The following is a 27,041-nucleotide window of genomic DNA, read 5'->3' on the forward strand; positions in this document are numbered from 1 at the left end:
TTTACCAACTTTCTGTAAATAGAAGACCTTATGCTTTACCTCCAGGCACATTACATACATAAATCAACAGCGCACCAGCATGGATTCCCCTTGATATGGTCAAGTGTCTAATCATTTCTGACAAGGTGATGAGACAAATACCCTTTAACAGAAATGAATTGGACGGTGCAAAGGTCTAATAGCTGAATTATGTTTTGAAAATGAAATGCACATATGTCACTTGAAATAATATCGTTTTATGGTCTAGTGAAAAAATTCTTTATAACTATATGTGTTTTTAAAACTAGAGGCTAGAGGTCTACAGGAGTCTCTGAACCTTGTAGTCAATGACAGTATAATATGGAACAATAAAAGTATATTATCAGTTATTTATATATAATTCACATTAATTTTAATAGAAAAAAAAACTTTAGTAGTAGTACTAAATAAAGAACCAGATAACACTCTATAAGCAAAATGTACAAAATAGGACACAATCAAATTTGTCCTAACACTTATTATATACTTTTGGAAACTTACTAGTTCTGTTTATACAGTTATGTCTACAATGTTTGTTTCTACTTATGTATACAGGTTTAGGGAACAGAGGTCACAGACTTGGAAAATGGAGCATGGTGGCCTTTCCCTTATGTATGGTTGGCTGAGTTATAAATAAGTAAGAAGTCCAAATACTCCATACCAGTTCAATAGTAAAATAGTTTGCTTGGTTGTGGAGGTACTTACCTCGGGAGGGGGAAGCCTCTGGATTGTATCAAGGCTTCCCCCGTCGTCCTCCATCCCACGCCGTGGTCTTGCTGGGCCCCTCTGGATAGCAGCCATGTAAATATTTACCTCTCCGGCTCTAGTGCAGTTGCAGTATAACCGAAATAGCCGATCCACTCTACTGGGACTGGGAGCTTGAGAGGTGCTGATTAGGGATGATCGGAAACAGCAAATTCCGTTTCGCCGGAATTCACGAATTCCGCCAGCGCTTATTCCGTCGCTATGAAAATCCGTCGGATTTTCGTAAAATTCTGCGGAATTCCGTATTTCCGATGGAAAAATTAAAGTAATCGCAAATGGAACCTTGTTTATGCTAAATTGTAGCCCCTAGAACCTATTGACTGTTCCCTTAGTCCTTTTCCTCCTCCCTCCCTTCCTCCTCCTCCCTTTCTCCCTCCTCCCTTAGGGAGAAGGTCTTGTCTTCCAGGGAATTGTAGGATTTCAAAAGCCAGCTTACATACATTGGCCCGAGAATCGAACCCAGGTCTAGTGCTTGGTTGGCAGCTCTCCTTACCACTATACCACCATCAACACTACATGCTGAAGCCAGCCTAGCATGTACCATTATGATATATCCAAGAGAAAAATGAGCTTGCTTAGGGATTTGTCAGATGTCAAAAGCCAACTCACATACATTGGCCAGGAATCGAACCCAGGCCTACCACTCTGTAGGCTGCTATCCTAACCATTATACCACCAACACAACACACTACAATGCTACATGCTGAAGCCAGCCTAGCATATACCATTGTGATATATCCAAGAGAAAAATGAGCTTGCTTAGGGATTTGTAGGATGTCAAAAGCCAACTCACATACATTGGCCAGGAATTGAACCCAAGCCTACCACTCAGTAGGCTGCTATCCTAACCATTATACCACCAACACTACATGCTGAAACTTCTTGGAGCAGACTTACTTCCTCCCTCCAAAAGACACACATACCATATATACTCGCAAGCAAGCCGACCCGCATATAAGCCAACCCCCAACTTTTCCCTGAAAAACCAGGAAAAAATGATTGACCCTCATATAAGCCGGGGGTAGGAAATGCTGGCCGCATGATCCCCCCCAGTATAGCTAGTATAGGGCCCAGTATGGGAAGGTAGTGCCTCAGTATAGCTAGTATCGTGCCCAGTGTAGCTAGTACCGTGCCCAGTGTAGCTAGTACCGTGCCCAGGATAGCTAGTATAGTGACCAGGATAGCTAGTATAGTGACCAGGATAGCTAGTATAGTGCCCAGGATAGCTAGTATCATGCCCAGTATAGCTTGTAAAGATCCCAGGATAGCTAGTATAGTGCCCAGGATAGCTAGTATAGTGACCAGGATAGCTAGTGTAGTGCCCAGGATAGCTAGTATTGTGCCCAGGATAGCTAGTATCATGCCCAGTATAGCTTGTAAAGTGCCCAATATAGCTAGTATAGTGCCCCGGATAGCTAGTATCGTGCCCAGGATAGCTAGTATCATACCCAGTATAGTGCCCAGGATAGCTAGTATCGTGCCCAGGATAGTGCCCAGGATAGTGCCCAGTATAGCTAGTATAGTGCCCAGGATAGCTAGTATCATGCCCCGTATAGTGCCCAGGATAGCTAGTATCGTGCCCAGGATAGTGCCTAGTATAGCTAGTATAGTGCCCAGGATAGCTAGTATCATGCCCAGTATAGTGCCCAGGATAGCTAGTATCGTGCCCAGGATAGCGAGTTTAGCGCCCCCCCCCCGCTCCCCCGCTCCCCCCCACTCCCCCCACGGCCGCTGCTATTACCTTAGCTCCGCGGCTTCCTATTCCCCTGTCCTGCTCTTAATTCACAGCAGCTCGCCCCACGGTGGCTGCTGCGTGATGACGGAGGAAGTCGCAGAGAGCGGCTTCCTGTTTACTATGGGAACCTCTCTCTGCACTTCCTCCGTCATCACGCAGCAGCCACCGTGGGGCGAGCTGCTGTTTAATTAAGAGCAGGACAGGGGAATAGGAAGCCGCAGAGCTAAGGTAATAGCAGCGGCCGCGGGGGGAGCGGGTGGGAGAGGGCGGGGGGACGGGGGGCGGGGGGGATGACCCTCAGGCATATCACTCGCAAGCAAGCCGACCCCCCAACTTTTGACCCACTTTTTGTGGGTCCAAAATTCGGCTTGCTTGCAAGTATATACGGTACATCCCCATAAAATCATTCAACAGCAACTGCGTGCACAGTCTTTGTGGTACACAGTCTCTGTGGCACAATTGGTTAGCGTGTTTGGCTGTTAACTGCAAGGTTGGTGGTTCAAGAACACCCAGGCATGGCCTTGCTTTTTGTGTTCAACAGTTGTCCAAAGAGAACCCCAGATAGCCATGTAGATTCATCTCTCTCTCTAGTAGGGATGGTCACTGCTTTCCGCGGGATTGTATTTTCCACAATTTTGGGCGGAAATTGGTCATTCCGTTCCGTTCGGTCGGAACAGAATTGCTTTTTCAATCCAGCTGAATTCCGAAATTGCCTGTGAAATTATGCCGGTATCCGTTGATGGTTTTAAGCTGAAAATTCAGTTCAATGGCATCAAGTCCTAGAGAGGGAGAGAGAGAGAGCTCATTTTTCTCTTGGGTGTATCACAATGGTACATGCTAGGCTAGAACATTGTAGTGTGCTGTGTTGGTGGTATAATGGTTAGGATAGCAGCCTACCAAGCGGTAGTCCTGGGTTCGATTCCTGGACAATGTATGTGAGTTGGCCTTTGACATCCTACAAATCCTTAAGATAGCTCATTTTTCTCTTGGATATATCACAATGGTACAGGCTAGGCTGGCTTCAGCATGTAGCATTGTAGTGTGTTGTGTTGGTGGTATAATGGTTAGGATAGCAGCCTACAGAGCGGTAGGCCTGGGTTCGATTCCTGGCCAATGTATGTGAGTTGGCTTTTGACATCCTACAAATCCCTAAGCAAGCTCATTTTTCTCTTGGATATATCACAATGGTACATGCTAGGCTGGCTTCAGCATGTAGCATTGTAGTGTGTTGTGTTGGTGGTATAATGGTTAGGATAGCAGCCTACAGAGTGGTAGGCCTGGGTTCGATTCCTGGCCAATGTATGTGAGTTGGCTTTTGACATCCTACAAATCCCTAAGCAAGCTCATTTTTCTCTTGGATATATTACAATGGTACATGCTAGGCTGGCTTCAGCATGTAGCATTGTAGTGTGTTGTGTTGGTGGTATAATGGTTAGGATAGCAGCCTACAGAGCGGTAGGCCTGGGTTTGATTCCTGGCCAATGTATGTGAGTTGGCTTTTGACATCTGACAAATCCCTAAGCAAGCTCATTTTTCTCTTGGATATATCATAATGGTACATGCTAGGCTGGCTTCAGCATGTAGTGTTAGTGGTGGTATAGTGGTGAGGAGAGCTGCCTACCAAGCACTAGACCTGGGTTCGATTCCCGGCCAATGTAAGCTGTCTTTTGAAATTCTACAATTCCCTGGAAGACAAGACCCTCCTCCTCCCTCCAAGAGGAGGGAGGAAGGGAGGAAATAAGGAAGTTTGTCGAGCAGAAATACTTCTTATTAGGCAAAAATTCCATCCCGGAATCACGGAATTCTTAATTCCGCTGAATCCAGTGACCATCCCTACTGCTGATAGATCTTGAGAAGTGCTGCAAAGAGGAATGAGTGAAAATTGTCCAGGATAGGTGTGCCAAGCTTGTGGCATCATATTCGAAAAGACTTGAGGCTGTAATTGCTGTCAAAGGTGCATCAACAAAGTACTGAGCAAAGGCTGTGAATACTTTTTTTTCCCATTGTCATTATGGGGTGTTGTGTGGAAAATTCTGAGGAAAAAATGAATTTAACTACTTATTGTTGTGGGGACAGGATGTCTACACCCATCGGGACTTCACTTAAGATCGTAGGGAGTTCTGGTTCACCATGAGTTTGCTAGGTAGTCTGTAACTCGGAATGTATGCTTGAAATCACCACTCTTCACTCTCCCATCCAGGACTTCTCACGAGTGTCACCTCTCCATTGGAACTCTCTCCCACAGCCTATCTGACATGCTCCAAGTCTGGAGGTTTCCCTTAAAGGGAATGTCCAAGCAAAATAAAAAAAATGAGTTTCACTTACCTGGGGCTTATACCAGCCCCATGCAGCCATCCTTTGCCCTTATTGTCACTCACTGCTGCTCCAGTCCCCCACTGGCAGCTTGCCGACCTCGGAGGTCGGCGGGATGCATTGCGTACATTTTTATGCATTCCCGCTAGTGCAGGAACATTAACACATACATTTTTACGCGTTACTGGTTCAATGCGTAAAAATGTACGCATTAAACCAGTAACGCGTAAAAATGTATGTGTTGATGTTCCTGCACTAGCGGGAATGCGTAAAAATGTACGCAATGCGACCCGCCGACCTCCGAGGTCGGCAAGCTGCCAGTGGGGGACTGGAGCAGCAGTGAGTGACTACGAGGGCACAGGATGGCTGCATGGGGCTGGTAGAAGCCCCAGGTAAGTGAAACTCATTTTTTTATTTTGCTTGAACCTTCCCTTTAAGACATACCTATTCAAACAAGCTTATAATTTGCTACAGCCAGAATTTAAAGCTTACTGCCTCATCTGCTAATGCCTTTGTCCAGCCCCATGTCTCAACCTCACTAAACTCTAGATTGTAAGCTTGCAAGGGCAGACATCCCCCTCCTTTTGTTTCCTGTTTCTGTGCATTTTATTAAATGAGCATATGTTAGTATTTGGTATTGCTTTTCAAACTACATTTGTATCTGACCTTGTGCCACTGGTTGTCCTGATTGTTCAGTGTGTTCATGTTCATGTAGCTATGCTCCCCATTGTTATACACTTTGCATGTTGTACAGCACTACAGAATATGTTGGTGCTGGTCTATAAGTAAAAATTATATTAATTGCCAGTTCCCTTGTTGAATTGAATGAAGGGTAGTTTTAACAAAAGAGGCTCTACACAAGTTGTTGTTTAATTCAGCAAGGTCAGAGAATGTCAAGACATGGGATACATATTAATTTTGCTGTTACAGTAGCTGTTGTGTCTAGGCTAGTGCATCCAAGTGGAGAAGAGAAATAATAATGTCCACATTGGCATGCCATGTTTTCCAGTAAATGTTCTTGACTGAAAAGAGAAGTTCTACATATAAGCCAGGCACTTATAAAAACTTAGAATTTGCTTTGACCTCCTACAAATGTATCAGAAAGAGTAATTTGGGGTTCTGAAGTAAAGTGTTGCTTCCCTGGCTGTGATAGTGTAGGAGCACAAACAAACTCTGGGGGTGACATCCCCCAAATAAAGTTATCTTGCAGGACATCTAGAACAGAAATCTCAAGTTCATGAATTTATTTCCAAAACTGTTTAATGACTAACATATCTCCTGTCATGTTTTGGCCTTAATTGCTGGTATTGATACAATTGACTGCCCTCAATGGTGGTCCAGGGTGCACAGTCCAAGTGTCCACTCAGTCTTCACCAAATCCACCTGCAAAGGTGAATAGAATCCTACCACAATGGATTTTTACATGCCAGTGACCACTAACTCCTGGGATTTGGCCTAATGGACACAGAAAAACAATTGACACAGGGAAGTGCACCTTGGATAGAGGATCAGGCACAATACTATGCTTATACCCAGGGACCATAGGAGGATGGTAAGTGTGACAGCTCACCATGAAAAACATTTTTTGCATGCTGGGTACAATGGATGTTTTTTCACCAGAAAAGTGGAACCAGTAAGTTTCTGCAAGTAAACCAAACCATCTGACTTTTATTAAAGCCAACAGGAAAAACTTTCTTGACCAAAGGGTGTGGAATGTTACTAGGTGTTTATTACCACCAAAACAAAATTTATATATGAGAATTAAAGGACACATGAAGTGAGAGAGATACGGAGGCTGCCATATATATTTCCTTTGAAATAACATCAGTTGCCTGGCTTCCTGCTGATATGTCACAGATCAGTATTGTCACCCACCTGAAACAAACACGTGGCAACTCCGGTCAGAAATATCTGATCTGCATGGTAATTCAGGGTCTATGGACAAAAGTATTAGAGGCAGAGTTTCAGCAGGGCAGCCATTCAATTTGCATTGTTTAAAAGGAAATAAATATAGCAGCCTCCATATCTCTCTCAGGTCAGGTGTTCGTTAATACTTTAGGAGACCATGGGAGAAACTTAACTTTGATTGGTTCTAAACCTGTGCTATATTCTGCGATGGAGCAGAGTTGCTGAATCCTCCTTGCATAGCCTTGCAGAAAGGGTTTGAGCAACAGCACTAAAGCAGCTGTTGCAGAAATTGTAATATAATGAAGTTTGATATTACTAACGTATTTATTTTTATCCATGTGATTTTTTACATTTAGTGATAGGTCGGCTATAAAGCCAAATGCTAAGTATAAGTATAGAACCATTTATTTGAGATTTGATACTTTCATCTTTTGAAGAGAGATAAGTGGACTAAATATGTACCCATCACTCTATTATTAAGTGTAATAACATGCTTCCAACAACTTTTAAAAAAGAAAAGAACCATATTAATGACAAGGCTAACGTGAATTTATAATGGTTCACTAAAAAGCCTTTCACTAGACTGACTAGTATCTTTGCTCTTAAAGAGAACCTGAGGTGTGTTTAAAGAATGTTATCTGCATACAGAGGCTGGATCTGCCTATACAGCCCAGCCTCTGTTGCTATCCCAAACCCCACTAAGGTCCCCCTGCACTCTGCAATCCCTCATAAATCACAGCCGTGTTGTGAGGCTGTGTTTACATCTGTAGTGTCAGTCTCAGCTGCTCCCCCGCCTCCTGCATAGCTCCGGTCTCTGCCCCCGTCCCTTCCCTCCAATCAGCAGGGAGGGAAGGGATGCAGGCGGGGACTGGAGTTCTGCAGGAGGCGGGGAGAGCAGCAGACTGACACTATAGAGATAAACACAGCCAGCTCTGACAAGCTCTTTGTCAGCAGCGTGGCTGTGATTTATGAGGGATTGCAGAGTGCAGGGGGACCTTAGGGGGGTTTGGGAGAGCAACAGAGGCTGGGCTGTATAGGCAGATCCAGCCTCTGTATGCAGATACTATTCTTCAAACCCACCTCGGGTTCTCTTTAAGATTAGAAATTATATTAAAAAAATCCTGTTTACTAATAAAGAAAAATAACATTGTGATAATTTGCTATTGGTTTTAAAGTCAAAACAATACTTTTCATAATGTAACGAGATGCCATTTGGAGATATGATTAAATAACTAAGTAACAAATCTAAAAGAAATATTAGTGACTCCATTTTTATTTTCTTTAATTGTGCAGGGTTCCCAGTATGTTTATCCCTATATACACTCATTGAGTACTATATTAATAGTAATGGTGCCACTGTTTATTGCCCCTCAAATTATTGATCAACCAATCATGTGGCTGATGTGCAATTAATGTCCTCTATAAACAGCATGAAGGAAAGAAGTTTTCCTTGTGATTCTAACTGTGGCATTACTATTGTTGAACTGGATGGTTTAAGTATTTCTATACCTGCTAGTCCCCTGACATCCTCATGTAAAACAATCTCTAGAGTTTACTTAGAGTGATGTGAAAAACTTCCACCAACCGGCAGCTCTGTGAATGAAAATGCCATGTTGAGGATAATGCCTGAGGAGAATGGCCAGACTGTTAACGCTGACAGAAAGGCTACCATAACTTGCATAATCACTCTCTACACTCTGTAATGAACTGAAAAGCATCTCAGAATGTTCAGAACACATCAAACCATGTTGGGAACAGAAAGCAGTGGCTGCAGTGGGCATAAGTTCACCAAACCTAGACAAATGAAAAATTTAGCCCAATGTGATGAATGTTCATTTTTACTGAGACGCACAGATGACAGCGTCATAATTTGGCTTCAGCAGCATGAATTAGTAGATAAAACCTCCTTAATATTAACAATTTAGGCTGGTGGTGATTTGGGATGAGGTGAAGCCATAGCTAAGCCATTCATTAACATATCTGTCAACAGGACATGAATCTCAGAGAAATGTTCTTATCTTGTGGAATTTATGCCATAAAGAGCTAAGGTTTCTTGAGTGCAAAGGTTACTCTGTTGTACTTGTCCAAGCCCTATCCCATGCAGTCATATAAATCCCTGCCATGTACTGATGAGGGCCAAAAGCCTGAAACAGGCTGTCTACATGTGGGGTTGGTGTAGCTGTGTAATATTTAACGCTATAGGCTTGCTATATACGAGCGGTTCTGGATACTTGTCTGGCTTATAGGGGTGAAAAGAGATAATTTGCACATTCAGTAGTGGTGCATTGTGGGTAACCACACAAGTTCACTTATAGCTTAATAATTGCAAATTTCCTTCTGTTTTAAGAAGGCAAATTTCACCAAGCATTGCTTATTAGTAATGGAAACAGAGGCGCCAGCAGAGTAAAAATCGATCATATGTAAAACAGACAAAAGTTGGGGGGCAAGGGTGGACTTACCTCCCCAAAACCAAACACAACCACTATGTATGGTTATTTTATAATAAAGATAGGAGTAACTCAGAAGTTGTGTAGCCAAGTACAGCGCCTCTGTCTGGCTACACAACTTCTGAGTTACTCCTATCTTTATTATTGCCTGAGGAAGCAGGCTAGAAACCCGCGAAACGCATTGCATTTGTTCTGGAGTACAAATTAAATCTTGTTTAAACCATACATAGTGGTTGTGTTTGGTTTTGGGGAGGAAAGTCCACCCTTGCCCCCCAACTTTTATCTCTTTTTACCTATGATCAATTTTTACTCTGCTGGCGTCTCTGTCTCCATTGCAATTATTGTTATCCACCTGGTGGATGGGTGAACACCCCTTCTTTCCTTCTACAGAGAGCGACTTTTTAGCCTGAGTGGGGACAGGCCTAATATCCCCATAAGTGCTTTAAGTGGTTGCCTGAACCCGGCAACCCATACTTGTGAGTATATTTCTATTGCTGCTACCTTGGCATTCCTTTATCATCAATAATACACTATTGGGGCTTTTAATTGTGTTTTTGCTTTCTTTTACATATTGCTTATTAGTAGGAGGGCTTTTCTGTCTTTTTATCCCCCTACACATTCCTGGTGGTTTGGGTCACCCCGAGCTGCTTGGTTACTCTGTTGAGTGCAAAGGGAGGCCTTTCTCACTAATAGTATAGAATCCCTAAAACAGTACTTATTGAGTGTATATGGATGCAAAATATTATTTGGTAAGGTGAGTAAGGGATCATGTGGATTATGTTTGCAGAGAATGTATGTGTTATTTTTGCAGATAATGTATATGTGCAAGGTAAACACAGAAAGAATGCAGTGTGGTACTTTGAGATTGAACTGGATATAATATCATTATGTAAGATATCAGCTTCTACTAAGCCGCTGGAGGCGGAATAGAGGCATTGTGATTTTCACACAGATGACATTTCATGGTCAAAAAAGGTGGGAGGATAATACAGTCAACATGAAGTTGGGAGACAGGTTTTAGTATCAAGTTGTTCTTCTTTTATTTATAATCATTCAAAGTAGTTTTCTAACAATTTAAAAAAAAGTGTTTTAAAAAAAATATTTGTTACACGACTTATATAAGCTAGAAATTCTCTTATTTCATGCACCATAGTATTTTCCTTTAAAAATCACAAAAATGTGCGAACTAGAAATTTGCAGCGAGGCCCTTTGACTTTAATTGCAGGCAAACATCAAAAGCCTTCAGGGCATCTCTGCAGCCAGAGTTTCTTTTAAAAAGGTGTACAAAGTGTACAAGAACTTGGACAGGGGCATGGCGGAGTGAGATCAAGTGTGAAATGTTCCTCAAAAAATAGGTTTTTGTTATGCAGAGGCTTTATTTCATGCGTAAATGGCAAAAGTCACATATGATTGTAGATTTTTCAAATTAAGGTATTTTTAGAAAGGCCACCCTGTTTACCTGCCTAAAAACTGTTATTTGCAGCTTCTGTGTGAGATGACTAAACATTTTAATTTCATTGATTGTATGTAAAATCTTAACATTTTAAATTAATCCACTTTAACCACTTCCCGACCGCCTAACGCACAGGGGCGGCCGGGAAGTGGAGCCCTGAAGGACCAGCTCACCCACAGAGGCGGCGGTCCTTCTAAGGGCATGGGCGGAGCGATCGCGTCATCCGTGACGCGATCCTCCGCCCGGGATCGTTACATGGGCATTTTGTCTCCGCTCGCCGGCCACTTAGCAGAGCCGGCGAGCGGAGGAATCCGCACAATTGGCCAATCAGGATGTATAAGGCACTTTGTTAGGTAAACAAAGTGCCTTATACGTGCTTCCTCCTCGCCTCGTGGTCTCATTGTTGCAGAGACCACCAGCGAGGAGGAAGCACTTGTGAGTATCCACCAAACACTTGTTTTTTTGACCTACAGCCCCCCTGATCTCCCACCCCAGCCTTCATACCCCCCCTGATCACCCCAGCAGACCCCTGCCCAGCACCCTTGCACCCATATAAAACCCCCACCCCCCCCACCTGCCACTAACCTTTGACGCTATCCCCTGCGTTAGGTCCCTAACTGCCTCCTAGTCACCCCTGATCCCCCCCCTACCTTTAGATCACCCCCACACCCCATCCCAGACTACCCCCCTGTATACTGTATACATCTGTATACAGCTACCTTACCCCCTGATCCCCCTCTGATCCCCCTCTGATCCCCCTCTGATCACCTGTCCATCACCCCTCAGCACCCCCATCCATCAGAGCAGACCCTAACTGCCCCGCGGGGGTAACCGATCACCTGCCCAGGCCCTCGATTGCCCTCATACCCCCCTTCTGATTACATCCCCTGCTCTTTGTTTACATCTGTCCTCCCCAGCAATCACTAACTGATCTGCGATCAGTAACCCCCTGTGTCTGCCTCTCATCAGATCAGGACTCAGTCTGCCCCGTGCAGGCTCCTGATCAACCCCCCACCCCCTCAAATCGCCCTCAGACACCCCCCCCCCCCAATCACCGTCCAAGTGCATTGTATTTGACTGTGCTGCGCTTGTATTCGATTGTGCTGCGATTGTATTTGATTGTCCTGTGATCTGCTTCGATTGTCCCGTGATTGTTTGATTGCCTGAGACCCCACTTCCCGCCACACCCAATCCCACCCTCCCCCCATCACCTTCCGAGTGCATCAGATTTGATTGTGCTGTGATTGGATTCGATTGTGCTGTAATTGTATTTGATTGTCCCGTGATCGGCTTCGATTGCCCCGTGATTGTTTGATTGCCTGAGACCCCACTTCCCGCCACACCCAACCCCCCCTCCCCCCCCCACCACACCCAACCCCACCCTCCCCCCCACCACACCCAACCACCACCTTCCGAGTGCATCAGATTTGCTTGTGCTGTGATTGGAGTCGATTGTGCTGTAATTGTATTTGATTGTCCCGTGATTGTTTGATTGCCTCTGAGACCCCACTTCCCACCAACCCCAATACCTCTCAAATACTCCTTTTGCTAGGTAGGTGCTCTTTTTTTCTGGGTAGTCTCGGAGGAAAACCCCATAAATTTAGTAATCCACAATGGCAAGAAGGGGGCTTTCCGATGACGAGGTATACAGGTACATGGACCAGTCGGATGAGTTCTTTTGGGAAGAATCATCTGTCGAATCTTCCGGGTCCGAATTTGAACCTGTAGAAAGCAGTGGTTCCTTGACCGAAAGTGATGACGAGGCTTTGGTCCCGGCTAGAGCCAGGCGTACCAGACCCCAAGTCGTTAGACCGCAGGTGGCGCAGGATCCGCCTCAAGGGCAGCAGGGTGGTGCTAGCGCTGTTGATAGTTTTCTTGGTGAGGCAGGCACCAACAGCGCAGCATCTCCTGGACTTGGTACCAGTACTTCTGTAGACCCTGGCGAAGTGGTGAGCGTCAGCATGGAAGTTGAAACTGGTACGGTGGCAAGTGCAGTAGTACCCCCGTCGCAGCCACCAAGAAGAAGACGGGCCCGTAGTACCCATAGACTCCCAGAGGTGCTGGCACAACCAGATTGGCAATCCCCTGATTCCGCCGCACTCGTAGTGCCCCCTTTCACCACCCAGTCTGGAGTCCAGGTGGCGACAGCTCATCTAGGAACGGCCTTAGACTTTTTGCAGCTGTTCATCACCCAGGTTCTCTTGGACTTAATTGTGGTTGAGACCAACCGTAAAGCCACACAATTCATCACCGAGCAACCGGAGAGCATCTATGCCCAGCCTTTCCGGTGGAAACCAGTCCAAGTTTCCGACATTAAAATCTTTTTGGCCCTTATCCTTCACTTGGGACTAATGAAACAGAATGTATTGCGGTCGTATTGGTCTACGAACCCAGTACATCATGTTCCCTTGTACCCTGCTGCCATGTCCAGGACACGATTTGAGTCCATCCTGCGCTTCCTGCACTTCAACGACGACGAAACCTGTCATGAAAAGGGCCACCCTGCTTATGACCGGCTCCACAAAATTCGGCCCCTCATAGACCACCTGTCATCAACATTTGCAGATGCTTATATCCCTGAACAGAACATCTGCGTAGACGAGTCCCTCTTACGCTTTACCGGGCGCCTTGGCATCAAACAGTACATCCCAAGCAAGCGCGCCCGGTATGGGGTGAAACTGTATAAGCTCTGTGAAAGGGCCACAGGCTATACATGTCGTTTTAGGGTCTATGAGGGAAAAGACTCAAAATTGGAGCTGGTCGGATGCCCTGACTACCTGGGGAGCAGTGGAAAGGTTGTGTGGGACTTGGTGTCACCCTTGTTCCAGAAGGGGTACCATCTTTTTGTGGACAATTATTACACAAGTGTGGCCCTCTTTCAGCACTTAAAGGTAGAAGGAATCCGATGCTGTGGCACTGCGCGGCCTAGTCACCAGGGCTTCCCCCAACGGCTCGTTACCACCAGACTTGAACGGGGGCAGAGGGCCGCCTTGCGTACTGAAGACCTGCTCGCGGTGAACTGGAGGGACAAGAGGGACGTTTACTTTCTGTCCACCATTCACACAGACACGACAGTCCAAATTCAACGGGCAACTAAGGTCATTGAAAGGCCCCTTGTCGTCCACGAATATAATGTCAACATGGGAGGGGTGGACTTCAATGACCAGAGGTTAGCGCCCTATTTAATTTCCCGGAAAACAAGACGCTGGTATAAGAAAGTGTCTTTTTATCTGATTCAATTGGCAGTTTACAACAGCTTTGTTCTCTACAGTAAGGCTGGGGGAACTGGATCTTTCCTCCAATTTCAGGAAGAGATCATTCTGGACATCCTGTATCCAGGAGGTGCCAGGCCGCCCCCCCCCAGATGCAACTAGCCGACTGCATGGAAGGCATTACGCCTATCAGCTTCCGTGTGCCCCAGGTCAACGCATCCAAAGAAAACGTTGCCGTGTCTGCAGCAGGGCTGGAACAAGGACTGACACCGTTTATTATTGTCCCCGCTGTCCTGACCAGCCTGGCCTATGCGTAGGGCCGTGTTTTGAGAGGTACCATGAGCAGGTACACTATTAGAACCTAGGGAACTCCAGACACAGGAGTAGGCACACACTCAGTGGTCTTTCGCACATTGTCGCAGGGAGAGGAGAGGTAAGCTTGAAAACCAAACGGGTAAGCATAAAAGCCGGAAGAAGGATCGGTTTCCATGCTTGATATTGCTGATCTGTCCTGGGTTGGCGATATAAGACGGCATGTTTGAATTTCCCTTGAGTGTGGACACCCCCGGTTTATATGTGATTTGGGCCTATGATGATGCTTTAATGCCACACAGAGTCATCTCTATTGGCAGGCATATTGCTGTATCCTACAGGCATAATGCTGTATACTAAAGTTCTGAGGCCTAGTCACATAAGTTGGTGGCTCACCCTGAGTGCAGGGTGGCACGGGGTGTCTCTCCCCTGAGGTCATTTGTGGGGTTTGTTAACTGTCCTGGAAAGTGGGCGGGGTGCTAAATTTTGAGCACCCCTGTAAAGCCTAAAGGTACTCATTGGACTCTGGGCCCCTTAGCGCAGTTAGGGTGCAAAAAAGTGCCACACATGTGGTATCGCCGTACTCAGGAGAAGTAGTACAATGTGTTTTGGGGTGTATTTTTACACATACCCATGCTGGGTGGGAGAAATAACTCTGTAAATGGACAATTGTGTGTAAAAAAATCAAAAGATTGTCATTTACAGAGGTATTTCTCCCACCCAGCATGGGTATGTGTAAAAATACACCCCAAAACACATTATACTACTTCTCCTGAGTACGGCGATACCACGTGTGGCACTTTTTTGCATCCTAACTGCGCTAAAGGGCCCAAAGTCCAATGAGTACCTTTAGGATTTCACAGGTCATTTTGCGGAATTTGATTTCCAGACTACTCCTCACGGTTTAGGGCCCCTAAAATGCCAGGGCAGTATAGGAACCCCACAAATGACCCCATTTTAGAAAAAAGACACCCCAAGGTATTCAGTTAGGAGTATGGTGCGTTCATAGAAGATTTTATTTTTTTGTCACGAGATGGCGGAAATTGATTTTAATTGTTTTTTTTCACAAAGTGTCATGTTCCGCTAACTTGTGGCAAAAAATAAAATCTTCTATGAACTCACCATACTCCTAACGGAATACCTTGGGGTGTCTTCTTTCTAAAATGGGGTCATTTGTGGGGTTCCTATACTGCCCTGGCATTTTAGGGGCCGTAAACCGTGAGGAGTAGTCTGGAAATCAAATTCCGCAAAATGACCTGTGAAATCCTAAAGGTACTCATTGGACTTTGGACCCTTTAGCGCAGTTAGGATGCAAAAAAGTGCCACACATGTGGTATCGCCGTACTTGGGAGAAGTAGTATAATGTGTTTTGGGGTGTATTTTTACACATACCCATGCTGGGTGGGAGAAATACCTCTGTAAATGACAATCTTTTGATTTTTTTTTACATACAATTGTCCATTTACAGAGGTATTTCTCCCACCCAGCATGGGTATGTGTAAAAATACACCCCAAAACACATTGTACTACTTCTCCCGAGTACGGCGATACCACGTGTGGCACTTTTTTGCACCCTAACTGCGCTAAAGGGCCCAAAGTCCAATGAGTACCTTTAGGATTTCACAGGTCATTTTGCGGAATTTGATATCCAGACTACTCCTCATGGTTTAGGGCCCCTAAAATGCCAGGGCAGTATAGGAACCCCACAAATGACCCCATTTTAGAAAGAAGACACCCCAAGGTATTCCGTTAGGAGTATGGTGAGTTCATAGAAGATTTTATTTTTTGTCACAAGTTAGCGGAAAATGACACTTTGTGAAAAAAAACAATAAATATCAATTTCCACTAACTTGTGACAAAAAATAAAATCTTCTATGAACTCACCATACTCCTAACGGAATACCTTGGGGTGTTTTCTTTCTAAAATGGGGTCATTTGTGGGGTTCCTATACTGCCCTGGCATTTAAGGGGCCCTAAACCGTGAGGAGTAGTCTGGAAATCAAATTCCGCAAAATGACCTGTGAAATCCTAAAGGTACTCATTGGACTTTGGGCCCTTTAGCGCAGTTAGGATGCAAAAAAGTGCCACACATGTGGTATCGCCGTACTCGGGAGAAGTAGTATAATGTGTTTTGGGGTGTATTTTTACACATACCCATGCTGGGTGGGAGAAATACCTCTGTAAATGACAATCTTTTGATTTTTTTTACACACAATTGTCCATTTACAGAGTTATTTCTCCCACCCAGCATGGGTATGTGTAAAAATACACCCCAAAACACATTGTACTACTTCTCCCGAGTACGGCGATACCACATGTGTGGCACTTTTTTGCACCCTAACTGCGCTAAAGGGCCCAAAGTCCAATAAGTACCTTTAGGATTTCACAGGTCATTTTGCGGAATTTGATTTCCAGACTACTCCTCACGGTTTAAGGCCCCTAAAATGCCAGGGCAGTATAGGAACCCCACAAATGACCCCATTTTAGAAAGAAGACACCCCAAGGTATTCCGTTAGGAGTATGGTGAGTTCATAGAAGATTTTATTTTTTGTCACAAGTTAGTGGAAAATGACACTTTGTGAAAAAAACAATAAATATCAATTTCCACTAACTTGTGACAAAAAATAAAATCTTCTATGAACTCATCATACTCCTAACGGAATACCTTGGGGTGTCTTCTTTCTAAAATGGGGTCATTTGTGGGGTTCCTATACTGCCCTGGCATTTAAGGGGCCCTAAACCGTGAGGAGTAGTCTGGAAATCAAATTCCGCAAAATGACCTGTGAAATCCTAAAGGTACTCATTGGACTTTGGGCCCTTTAGCGCAGTTAGGATGCAAAAAAGTGCCACACATGTGGTATCGCCGTACTCGGGAGAAGTAGTATAATGTGTTTTGGGGTGTATTTTTACACATACCCATGCTGGGTAGAAAGCCCTAGGTCCTCAAGTGGTTAAAGAGAATCTGTATTGTTAAAATCGCACAAAAGTAAACATACCAGTGCGTTAGGGGACATCTCCTATTACCCTCTGTCACAATTTCGCCGCTCCCCGCCGCATTAAAAGTGGTTAAAAACAGTTTTAAAAAGTTTGTTTATAAACAAACAAAATGGCCACCAAAACAGGAAGTAAGTTGATGTACAGTATGGCCACACATAGAAAATACATTCATACACAAGCAGGCTGTATACGCCCTTCCTTTTTAATCTCAAGAGATCATTGTGTGTTTCTTTCCCCCTGCAGTTCTCATGCACTGAAGTTTCAGGCTGCTCGTTTCTTCCTAGCAAACAGCTTTGCCCTTGTCTAATTCCTCAGTATGTGAAAGCCCAGCCAGCTCAGAGGACGATTTATCCAGCTTGTAAAAGATAAGAGAGAAGAGAGAAGCTGCCCTAATCTAAATAATACACAGGCAGTGTGCATAGAGGGGCCTGGAAGGGGGAGTTCATAGCAGAACCACAACACTGAAGAACTTGGCAGCCTTCCAGAAACAGGCCGACAAGTCTCACAGGGGAAAGATACATTGATTTATTACAGAGACTGTGATAGCAGAAAGTGCTGCAGTAAGCCAGAGCACATTAGAATAGCTTTTGGAACTTGTAGGATGATAAAAAACAGGATGCAATTTTTGTTACGGAGTCTCTTTAATGACACGTTAATTACTTGCAGGCACTGTAACATTGGCCATGGAAAAGCCTAACATTTGACTTAGGGTACATCCACTGTATGAGAGGCTTGAAAAATCAGGCATTGTATATTAAAGTTTACATTTTTCGAATGTATAAATAATTTTGCATAATCCAATGTATGAAGGAACAAATTACATACTGGGTGCTGAAGGTGGTGCAGTATAGCTGTCCTTATGGCCAAGATGGGCATGAGGCCTGCTGTAAAAGGCAATTTTTAAAATTTTGAAATTTATTGGATGAAAACATTTTTCTGTTGCTGACAAGTAAAGGCAAATAATTTTGCATATTCTGATGAAAGTATTAACAAATGACATACTGGGTGCTGAAGGTGGTGCAGGATTGCTGTGCCTGGGGACAAGGCGGGTATGAGGCCTGCTGTCACAGGCAAGTTTTGAACTGTCAGCAGATCACACCTGTCAATTTTTGTATCAGTTTTGATGTGCTTCTATGGGTATCTTCACACATAAAAAGTGCGTCAGGTAAAATTGATAGAAAACTGATGCAGAAACTGGACTGGACTATAAATGCACAAATTTATGAGTGAACAAAGCCTCAGGCTAGGATCACACTTGTCAATGCAGAAAACCATGTTTTCTGCCATGGGTGGTTTTTGCATTTTTTCCTATGTTTGCATTTTTTTGTGTAGATTTGTATGCATTTTTTATGCATTTCTGATTTTTAATTAATATTCATATTTAACAAGTAAAAAAAAAAAAAATAGTTTTCACCTTATTTGGGCAAAAATGCATCAAAAATGCTTGTGAAACACATGCTTTTTTCAACAATAGGAAAACATTACATACAAAATGCATGCATTCTGCAGAAAGAATCAACTTATTGTCTGTAGAAAACGCATCTAAAATTGCATACCAATACGGTTTTGCACAGCCCATAGACTATCATAAAGTGTTTTTGCATGCATTTTCTAAAATACATGTGATTCAAATAAGTATGACAAAGTTTGAGGGTGTTTTCAGCCTTTTTTCAAATGCAGGCGATTTTCAAAATTGCCCACAATACGCTTGTGCAATGAATCTCTATGGAAAAAGTTGCGCTCCGCAAAGCGGTGCCTGTACCATTTTGGGGGTAATTTTGCTCTAATGGAAGGTATAGGAAGAGCGCTAAATGCTCACAAAATGTGGAGATTGCGTTCACGATTTTAAGAATAAATGCATTGTATATATTCTTTTCCAGGTCAAAGAGTTCACTTCCTGACTTGCGTTAGGGAGTGAATTACAAAATCGCTCTGCAAAAGCACTTTAGAAAAAAACTTTAAAAAAACGCAGCATGCAGGCAAGCGCTGAGGGGCGCTAATAAAATCACACACAAAATCGCAAAACGCTTGCATTTGCGATTTTAGATGTGAACAGAGCCTTATAGTGTATGGCCAGCTTTACTCACCTGGAGCAGGCAGACAGATCCGATTATATGACTTTGCTACTCTGCATACTTTCTCCACTGGAGTGACTCAGAATTTATAGCCAAACATTATTACAGCCAATCGGACTAGTGAAAAATGACAAAAAACACAGGGACACCGGGAGCCCAATATCGTGTAATACCGTCACAGTATTTGGTCGATTATAAAAGATGTTATACTCACAAGTGTAGGTTGCTTATGAAGGCAACCACTGTCAATACATGTGGAGAAGAACCGTCTCCACTCGGTCCTTGTAGGTCGCTGTTCCTGAAACCAAAGTGCACGCTATGTAGAAATAGGATCGCAACCCCTAACTAGCGGGGTGAAGATTTCAGTATTTCAAACAGTAGGAGGCACCCTTCAGTTGTAAATTGATATGGTATATAAATTTCAGTTCAAACTCTTACCTGAGTTATGAGAACTCATAGACAGGTATATAAGTTAGTACTAAGTAGTTTATTTAGCACTGGACAACGTGTTTTGCGACCCAACAGTTGCTTCCTCAGGTCAAATAAAGTGCTTAAAAACGCAGTTACAAGCCTGGGCGCCTTTTCTTTTATATGTGGCAAACCCTCTTTCATGTCCAGGCATCCGCTTGAGCTGCAGCCACCCAAGGCCTGGGCTCCTATTTCGCCTTTCCAGAAATCAGTCCCTGACTGACCGTGAAAGCATGTTTTGGACCTCACATGTCGTTCTACTTCAATGATTATGCACCCTGGCCTATGCTACTGCGATAAATTAAGTATATTTATGCTGTGGTAGTAAAAATATTTAAACACTGAAATTATGTAATAGCCACAACCATTTCGTATTTATGGCCAGCTTTACAGTATCTTTTCTATTGCTGGCATGAACTTATTGTGACCTTAAGGCATAAGCTACACTGGCCTTTTCTGCTGCTTTTCAGTTGCAATGAAGGAAAATAATAAAAGACAGGCGTGTGACATGTCTGATGAAGATATTAAAAAAGTCCCTAGAATATACGAACAGTACTGAAAAGAAGGCTGATATTCTGTGACGGATAATCAACAAAGATTGACACACCAATGAGAAATCTGCTTTCAGCCAGGGATTGTAGTAATCAAACTGTCATCCTTCAGGCCGCAAACAAAAGATGCTTTCCAGTGAGATAACAGAGGATCCCCCGAGAATAGAATGATATGCTATTTTGGCATTCATGCTCAACAATAAATATATTTTTATTAACCCGATCTATTAGGTAAAATGTAATTCAGACTTAGTTAAATGAATGAAGTTAATAATTTATGCATGTGTATGAATATCAGAAGGCACGATTGTTAATACGTCCTAAAGTGCGGTTGCAGAACTCAAATGGGATTAGGCGTCATTGCCAATGTGACCCAAATTTCTGTGGATACATTTTTGTTTTATTCATCTTCCTTTTTACAAGCCTACACAAGCTCACCTGTAAAATGCATAAATCTTTAGTTGGTCCCTCTATCAGCCAGTCACCATAGCTACGATTTATGTGCATGCCCTCTTATAGAAATGAGCACAGTAAATAGTTTACAAGCATTTGTAATGTTTTAGAGTTTAGACCAAATAGTTCAAGTAGGGTCACAGACTCAGTCACACATGTTATGAGTATTTATACCGTTTGGAATGTATGGTTAATCTGTATGCTGCTAGCTCTACTATGAGCAGAAGTAGAATACAAAGACAGAGAGTGTAGATGAAGGTGAGAACCAGAGATGGTCAATGACATGCAAATAAGTTCTTGTTGTTCAGTGGCTATTCAGTCATGTCCGACTCTTTGCGACTATGGACCACAGCACTCCAGGCCCCTCTATCTTCTACTGCCTCTTGAAGCTTTTCCAAGTTCATGTTTGTTGCTTCCATGATATATTGCCATCTAATTTTCTGCTGGCTCCTCCTCCTTTTGCCCTCGAACTTTCCCAGCATTGGGATCTTCTCCAATAAGTCTTGCCTACTCATTGTGTGTCTGAAGTGTGTCAGCTTCATCTTGAGCATTACTCCTTCCAATAAACAGTCAGGATTAATTAATTTAAGGATTGACTGATTGGATCTTCTTACAGTCCAACTCTTCAGTGTTCAGCAATACTTATAGTCCAACTCTAACAACCATACATTACTACTGAAAAAACATGTCTTTGACTACAGGAACCTTTGTTGACCAGGTAACATTTTTGCTTTTTATTACACTGTCCAAGTTTTTTCATCGATTTCCTTCCAATGAATAAATGCCTTTTGATTTCATGGCTGCATTCTCCATCTGAAGTGGTCTTTAAGCCCAATAACACAAAGTCTGATACTGCTTCCATTTCTTACTCCTCTATATGCCAGGAAGGCATGGATCTTGGAGCCATGATCTTAGTTTTTTTAAATTGAGCCTTTAGGGCAGTGGTCCTCAAACTAAGGCCTGCGGGCCGAATGTGGCCCCCCTGAGGCTTTTTTACTGGCCCCCCAAACCCAAAATGTATTACTTATAGATGTGGTCAGCTACATCTTTAAATATTGGTGGGCCACATATAGAATAGCAGTGCTGGCACCACCCATCCACATGGAAGCAAGAAAGCAGTAATTTGCTGGTTACCAATCAAATTCCACATCAGGTGACACTGCTGTCCAATTGGACTGCAGGTTGTCACCTGGGTATGCTTCACTGTCTGGCCCGCAAACATTTCTACATTATTTTATGTACAGGTATACTCTGGCCCCCTAGCAGTCTGAAGTATGTTGACCCGGCCCTCGACCCAAAACGTTTGGAGACCCCTGCTTTAGGGTAACTTTTACACTCTTCTCTTTCACCCTCATCAAGAGATTTCTTAATTTTTCTTTACTTTCTGCCATAATAGTCGTATCATCTGCATATTTGCGGTTGCTGATATGTCTTGCAGCAATCTTAATTTCAGCTTTTGTTTCATCTAATCCAGCATTACACATAATATACCCTGCATGTAAGTTAAATAAATAGGGGAACAAGATACAGCCTTGTCGTACTCCTTTTCCAATATTGAACCAATCATGTTCAGTTATCGCCAGTTGCTTCTTGACCTGCATACAAGTTCCTCAGGAGACCTGTAAGTGATCCAGTACTCACATCTCTTTCAGAACCTGCCATCATTTATTGTGATGCACAGTCAAAGGCTTTGGTAATTAGTCAATTAAATTGAAATAAAGGTTTTTCTGAAATTCCCTTGCTTTTTCCATAATCCATCTAAGGTTGGCAATTTAAATCTCTGGTTTCCCTACCTAGCTTGCAAAATCTTTAACATGACCTTGCTAGCTTGTGAAATGATGGCAATTGTCCCGTAGTTGGAACATTGCTTGGCATTGCCCTTCTTTGGAATTGGAATGTAAACTGACCTTTTACAGTCCTGTGGCGTCTGTTATGTTTTTCAAATCTGCTGGCATATTGAGTGCAGCACTAAAATAGCTCCTCTTTTACGATTTTAATTGGCTTAACTGGAATTCCAGTAGCATTGTTGTAAGCAATCCTTTCTAAAGCCCACTGATCTTCAGTTTCTAGAATATCTGGCCCTAGCTCAAAAATCATACCATCAGGATTATCAGTGAAGTTGAGATCTTGTTTGCACAGTTCTTCTGTATATTCATGCCTCCTTTTCTTTGTCTTTTCCACTTGTGTTATATTCCTACCATTTTTGTCTTTTAAAGCGGAACTGTAAACTTACTGTAAAGCAAACAGTTTCACTTACCTGGGGCTTTCCCAAGCCCCCAGCAGCCGTCCTGTCCCGCATGAGCCTCCATTCTCCTGCACCAGCCAGTTCCGTTACTGTCGACTTGCAATTCGATGGCAACTGTGCCTGCATGCCCCAGACTATGCAAAGCTTTCTTCACGTTCCCACCCGCTATAGTGTCCTGCACTATTAGCGCAGGATGCTATTGCGGGCTGGAACGCGAAGAAAGTTTTGCGTAGCCCAGGGCGCGCAGGCACAGTTGCCATCAACGATGGTAACGGAATTGATTGGCGCGGGAGAACGGAAGCTCGTGCAGGACTGGCACGGGACAGGACAGCTGCTGGGGGCTTGGGAAAGCTCTAGGTAAATGAAACTGTTTGCTTTACAGTAAGTTTACAGTTCCGTTTTAAGTAAATAAGTTTTACTTGCATTGAAATTTCATGTACATTTTATGCAGCTTGAACATGGATCAATCACAACTGACAAAGTTATAATGATTGGTTCAATTTCAAGCTGCATACAATTTACATTAAATTTGAATGCGCATAGAACTTATTTGTATCTCATTGACCATCTCTAGTGAGGGGAGTATTGAGATGCTTAGTAAGGATGACCTGGAAAACATGAAATGCTGTTACACTTGAGACAAAACTAAACCTCACTGCTGGTGTACACAGGCCGCAACCTATGTTGCAGCTTCAGGTCACTGCGCTCTACACCACCCTCCATCCTCCAGAGATTTTCTTCTTTTACAGTGGAAGTTCCAGTGTGGAGCACAGTGACATTAGGCGTCCCCCTTAATGCACACCTAAACTGAAGAAAAAATAATTATGGTGCATTCAATACCTGGGGAACTTCAGGTCATCTGTAATCTTAGTGGCCACTCAGCTTTGCCCAGCTGCCCCTCAGTTGTTGTGCTTTCCCACCCCAGTGAAAATCTGTGACTGGGCATGCTGTGTCCTTTCTGTTCCGCTTCTCATGCATGCTCTGGAACAGGTGTGTAGAGCAGCCGGGGCTGGGAGCATTCTTGGCATGGACAGCTCAGAAACAATTATAACATAATATTGTGCATGCCCAGGATGCTCCTGGCCATGGCTGCTGGGCACAGCTGTTTAGGAGTGTTTTCATGAGAAAAGCACCTGGAGAGAACAAAGCGTGTGCTGTGGCTTTTTAACTGTGGGAGAATGCTTCATAACCAAGGGATGGTCGGCAAATCTGAGTAGACGCAAACATTTTGGTGGACCCCCAGGTATAGCCAAGTCACGTTTTTTTCAGTTCAGATGTATTTTTAAAGGGAATCCGAGATGGGAGGGGAGTAATTAAAAAAAATCTATACCTACCCGGGGCTTGCTCCAGCCCCCTCCAGGCTGATCACGCCCTTTGGGTAACACTCACATTGCCAGGGGTATGAGTACTATGCTACTATTATTGTTGTTTGTATGTTTCATCCATATTGTCCTTGATTGTCCATGCAACCTATTTATAACATATTTGACAAGTGCCATAGAATAATAATGACCATCACTTACACTACAATATAATAATCGTGATCTAAGCCCAGAATGATTCTATGAATCAGAAACATTTCTAAATCAGACACTCAGGGACGGTTCTAAATGCAATGGATCCCCGGGGCAAAAGTAACCAGGGCACCCCCTGACACCCCCTCATTATAGTAGTCAGATGTGTCCCCAACAACCCAACCCCCAGTTTAATAGCCTGATGCAATCCAAATGACTCCCCCTCCCTCTAGTGTATTAGCCAGTTGTGCTCCTTCATCCCTGCCCCCAGTATAGGAGTCAGATGTGCCCCTAACAACCCCCCTCTAGTTTAGTAACCAGATGTGATCCCCCTCCCCTCCTGAAGTATAGTAGCAAGTTGTGCCCCTAAAGATCTCCTTGACCCCTCAATTTAGTAGCCAGATGGGCTTCCCCTCCCCCCCCCCCAATATAGTAGCCATATATGCCCCTAACCACCCCCTCCGCAAGTATTATTATTATTATTATAATAGCCAGATGTGCCCGTAACAACCCCCTTCCCACTAGTATAGTATCCCCCCAGCAGCATTATGGAGGCAGTGGGTAAAGGGCAGCAGCACACTCACCTCCTCTGAGTTCCAGGTGCTGCAGGTCCCGTCTCTCTCCTCTGTAATTTTGCTGCTCTATATTTCCTGCTTCTCACATTGGGCACTAGAGCCCAAATGGAGAAGTAGGAAGTGCAGAGCGCCAACACTACAGCCGAGACAGGCAGATCTGCAATGCCTGGAACTCGGAGGAGGAGAGACTCTGACTGGTGGTCAGTCACATCATTTACTGGGGTAGTGTGGGCCCCTATGGATGCCGGGGCCCCCTTTGCCCATATGGAATTGCCCTCCCTGCAGACCCAGCAGGATATAACAGGATAAAGTAGATAATAATTACATGTCAGTATCAACACCAATCTGAAAACAATAAGCTCTATAAGAGCCCTTTTCCACTAAGAAACCCAATCATGTGTGTAATTATGCCGAGATGCAATTGTGTTTACTTCTATTTACCCTACTGTGGTTGCAGCACATTTGCACTTGTTATTTCTTAGGGGAGGAAAAAAAACAAATTTAATTTTCCGAATTGCGGTGGAAAATCTCAAAGTGGCGCAATTGCTATACAATTTTCCTCCATTTCTTACTTTGCATTTTCTTGTTGTTGCGGTGCTGTTGCAATCTGTAAATGGCTAGTGAGCCGATTTTCAGACAGAATAAAAAAGAAAAGGGCCCTAAATCCTATTGCCTCTATGGCCAACTCTACATCTAGAATGGTTGGTTTATAGCATAAGCACAATCAAAAATGTAAGACTTATTTTTATCACTGCATGGGCTTGATTCACTAAACCATGATAACTGATATCACGGTGGTGCTAGTGTTTTGCGCATGTTATAAAGCGCGAAACGTTTTGAGATCGCAATCGTGATTTTTTGCGCACAAAACCGTTACGCGCGTTATAACATGCACAAAACGCTAGTGTGACCATGATATCAGTTATCACGGTTTAGTGAATCGAGCCCCATATGTGTTATAACAACACACAAAATCACAAATTTTTGTTTTTCTTAATGGCTCCTTGCACACTGTATGCGATGCAATCCATTGCGCTGACTGCGCAATATTAACGCATTACAATGTGATGCAATGATAATTCTATAGATTTAGCACATTGATTGCGGCGCAGTTGTTTCTGGTTCCATCAGGATAAAGCCCTGCATGCAGTGAGTTTACAGTGTAATGTGCATTTGTAGTGGCAGTACAGCATGCTTTCAATGATATTGTATGCTTCACTGTTTGCATCGTAACATATCTTTTTGGCAGTGTTGTGTTGAGATTCTACGAGTGTACAAGGAGCCTATTGCTATCCTTGCAGTGTCATGACAGTCGTATGATTTTGGAAGCTGAATCAGCATCATCTATAACATTAAACAGATGAGGAAATCCATACCAACAAGATGAGAAAACAAATTATTAACGTTATAAACCTGAATATGAATTCATCTGAGGGTATAATACTGAAAAATGTATAAACCGATTTTGCATATCTTGCATAATGTATTTTGCACTACTGACATATTCTACAGTATATGCTACTAAAGACAGGAAACCAATCCCATTATTTGTAAATAAATAAATGGAGGAGAAGAACCCAGCTGTCCTTACAATGTATTAATATTCATTTCATCCTGCTTTGCCTATACAAATTTAACAAGATGAAACTTTGATGCCTACGAAGAATCTTAGGACACAGTCGTTACCTTGGCAACCTTGTCATAGACTTCAATGGCCCTGACCCAGCTACAAAGCCCTTCACACGCTGAAGAGACATTCTTAATGACAGCTGGCTGGAACTCTGGATTGCTGATAAAATCTCTTCTTATCTGGGCAATAACCTTTGGTGGAATATTGTCTTTATCAAATTCCTGGGAAAAAGAAGATCAGTAATTAGTGATACACTTAAAAGTATTTGTTAAGATGAAGACACTAAATATATATTTGATTAATTTGGACAAATTATGAATACATAGACTGCATTCAAGTTAAACTGTACAGTACTGAAAATAATGTTGAG

The 27,041-nt window shown here is 43.4% G+C and overlaps 1 protein-coding gene across 1 annotated transcript in view; it reads right to left on the minus strand.

Moving 5' to 3' along the window:
- LOC137562326 (dynein axonemal heavy chain 3-like) overlaps positions 1–27,041 on the minus strand; it is a 1,996,682-nt gene that overhangs the window by 334,056 nt on the left and 1,635,585 nt on the right. The window contains exon 58 of the mRNA XM_068273663.1: positions 26,728–26,892. Coding sequence (XP_068129764.1) covers positions 26,728–26,892 — 165 coding nt within the window. The remainder of the gene's footprint in view (positions 1–26,727; positions 26,893–27,041) is intronic.

This window comes from Hyperolius riggenbachi, chromosome 3, assembly GCF_040937935.1.
Source record: "Hyperolius riggenbachi isolate aHypRig1 chromosome 3, aHypRig1.pri, whole genome shotgun sequence".
Taxonomy (NCBI): domain Eukaryota; kingdom Metazoa; phylum Chordata; class Amphibia; order Anura; family Hyperoliidae; genus Hyperolius; species Hyperolius riggenbachi.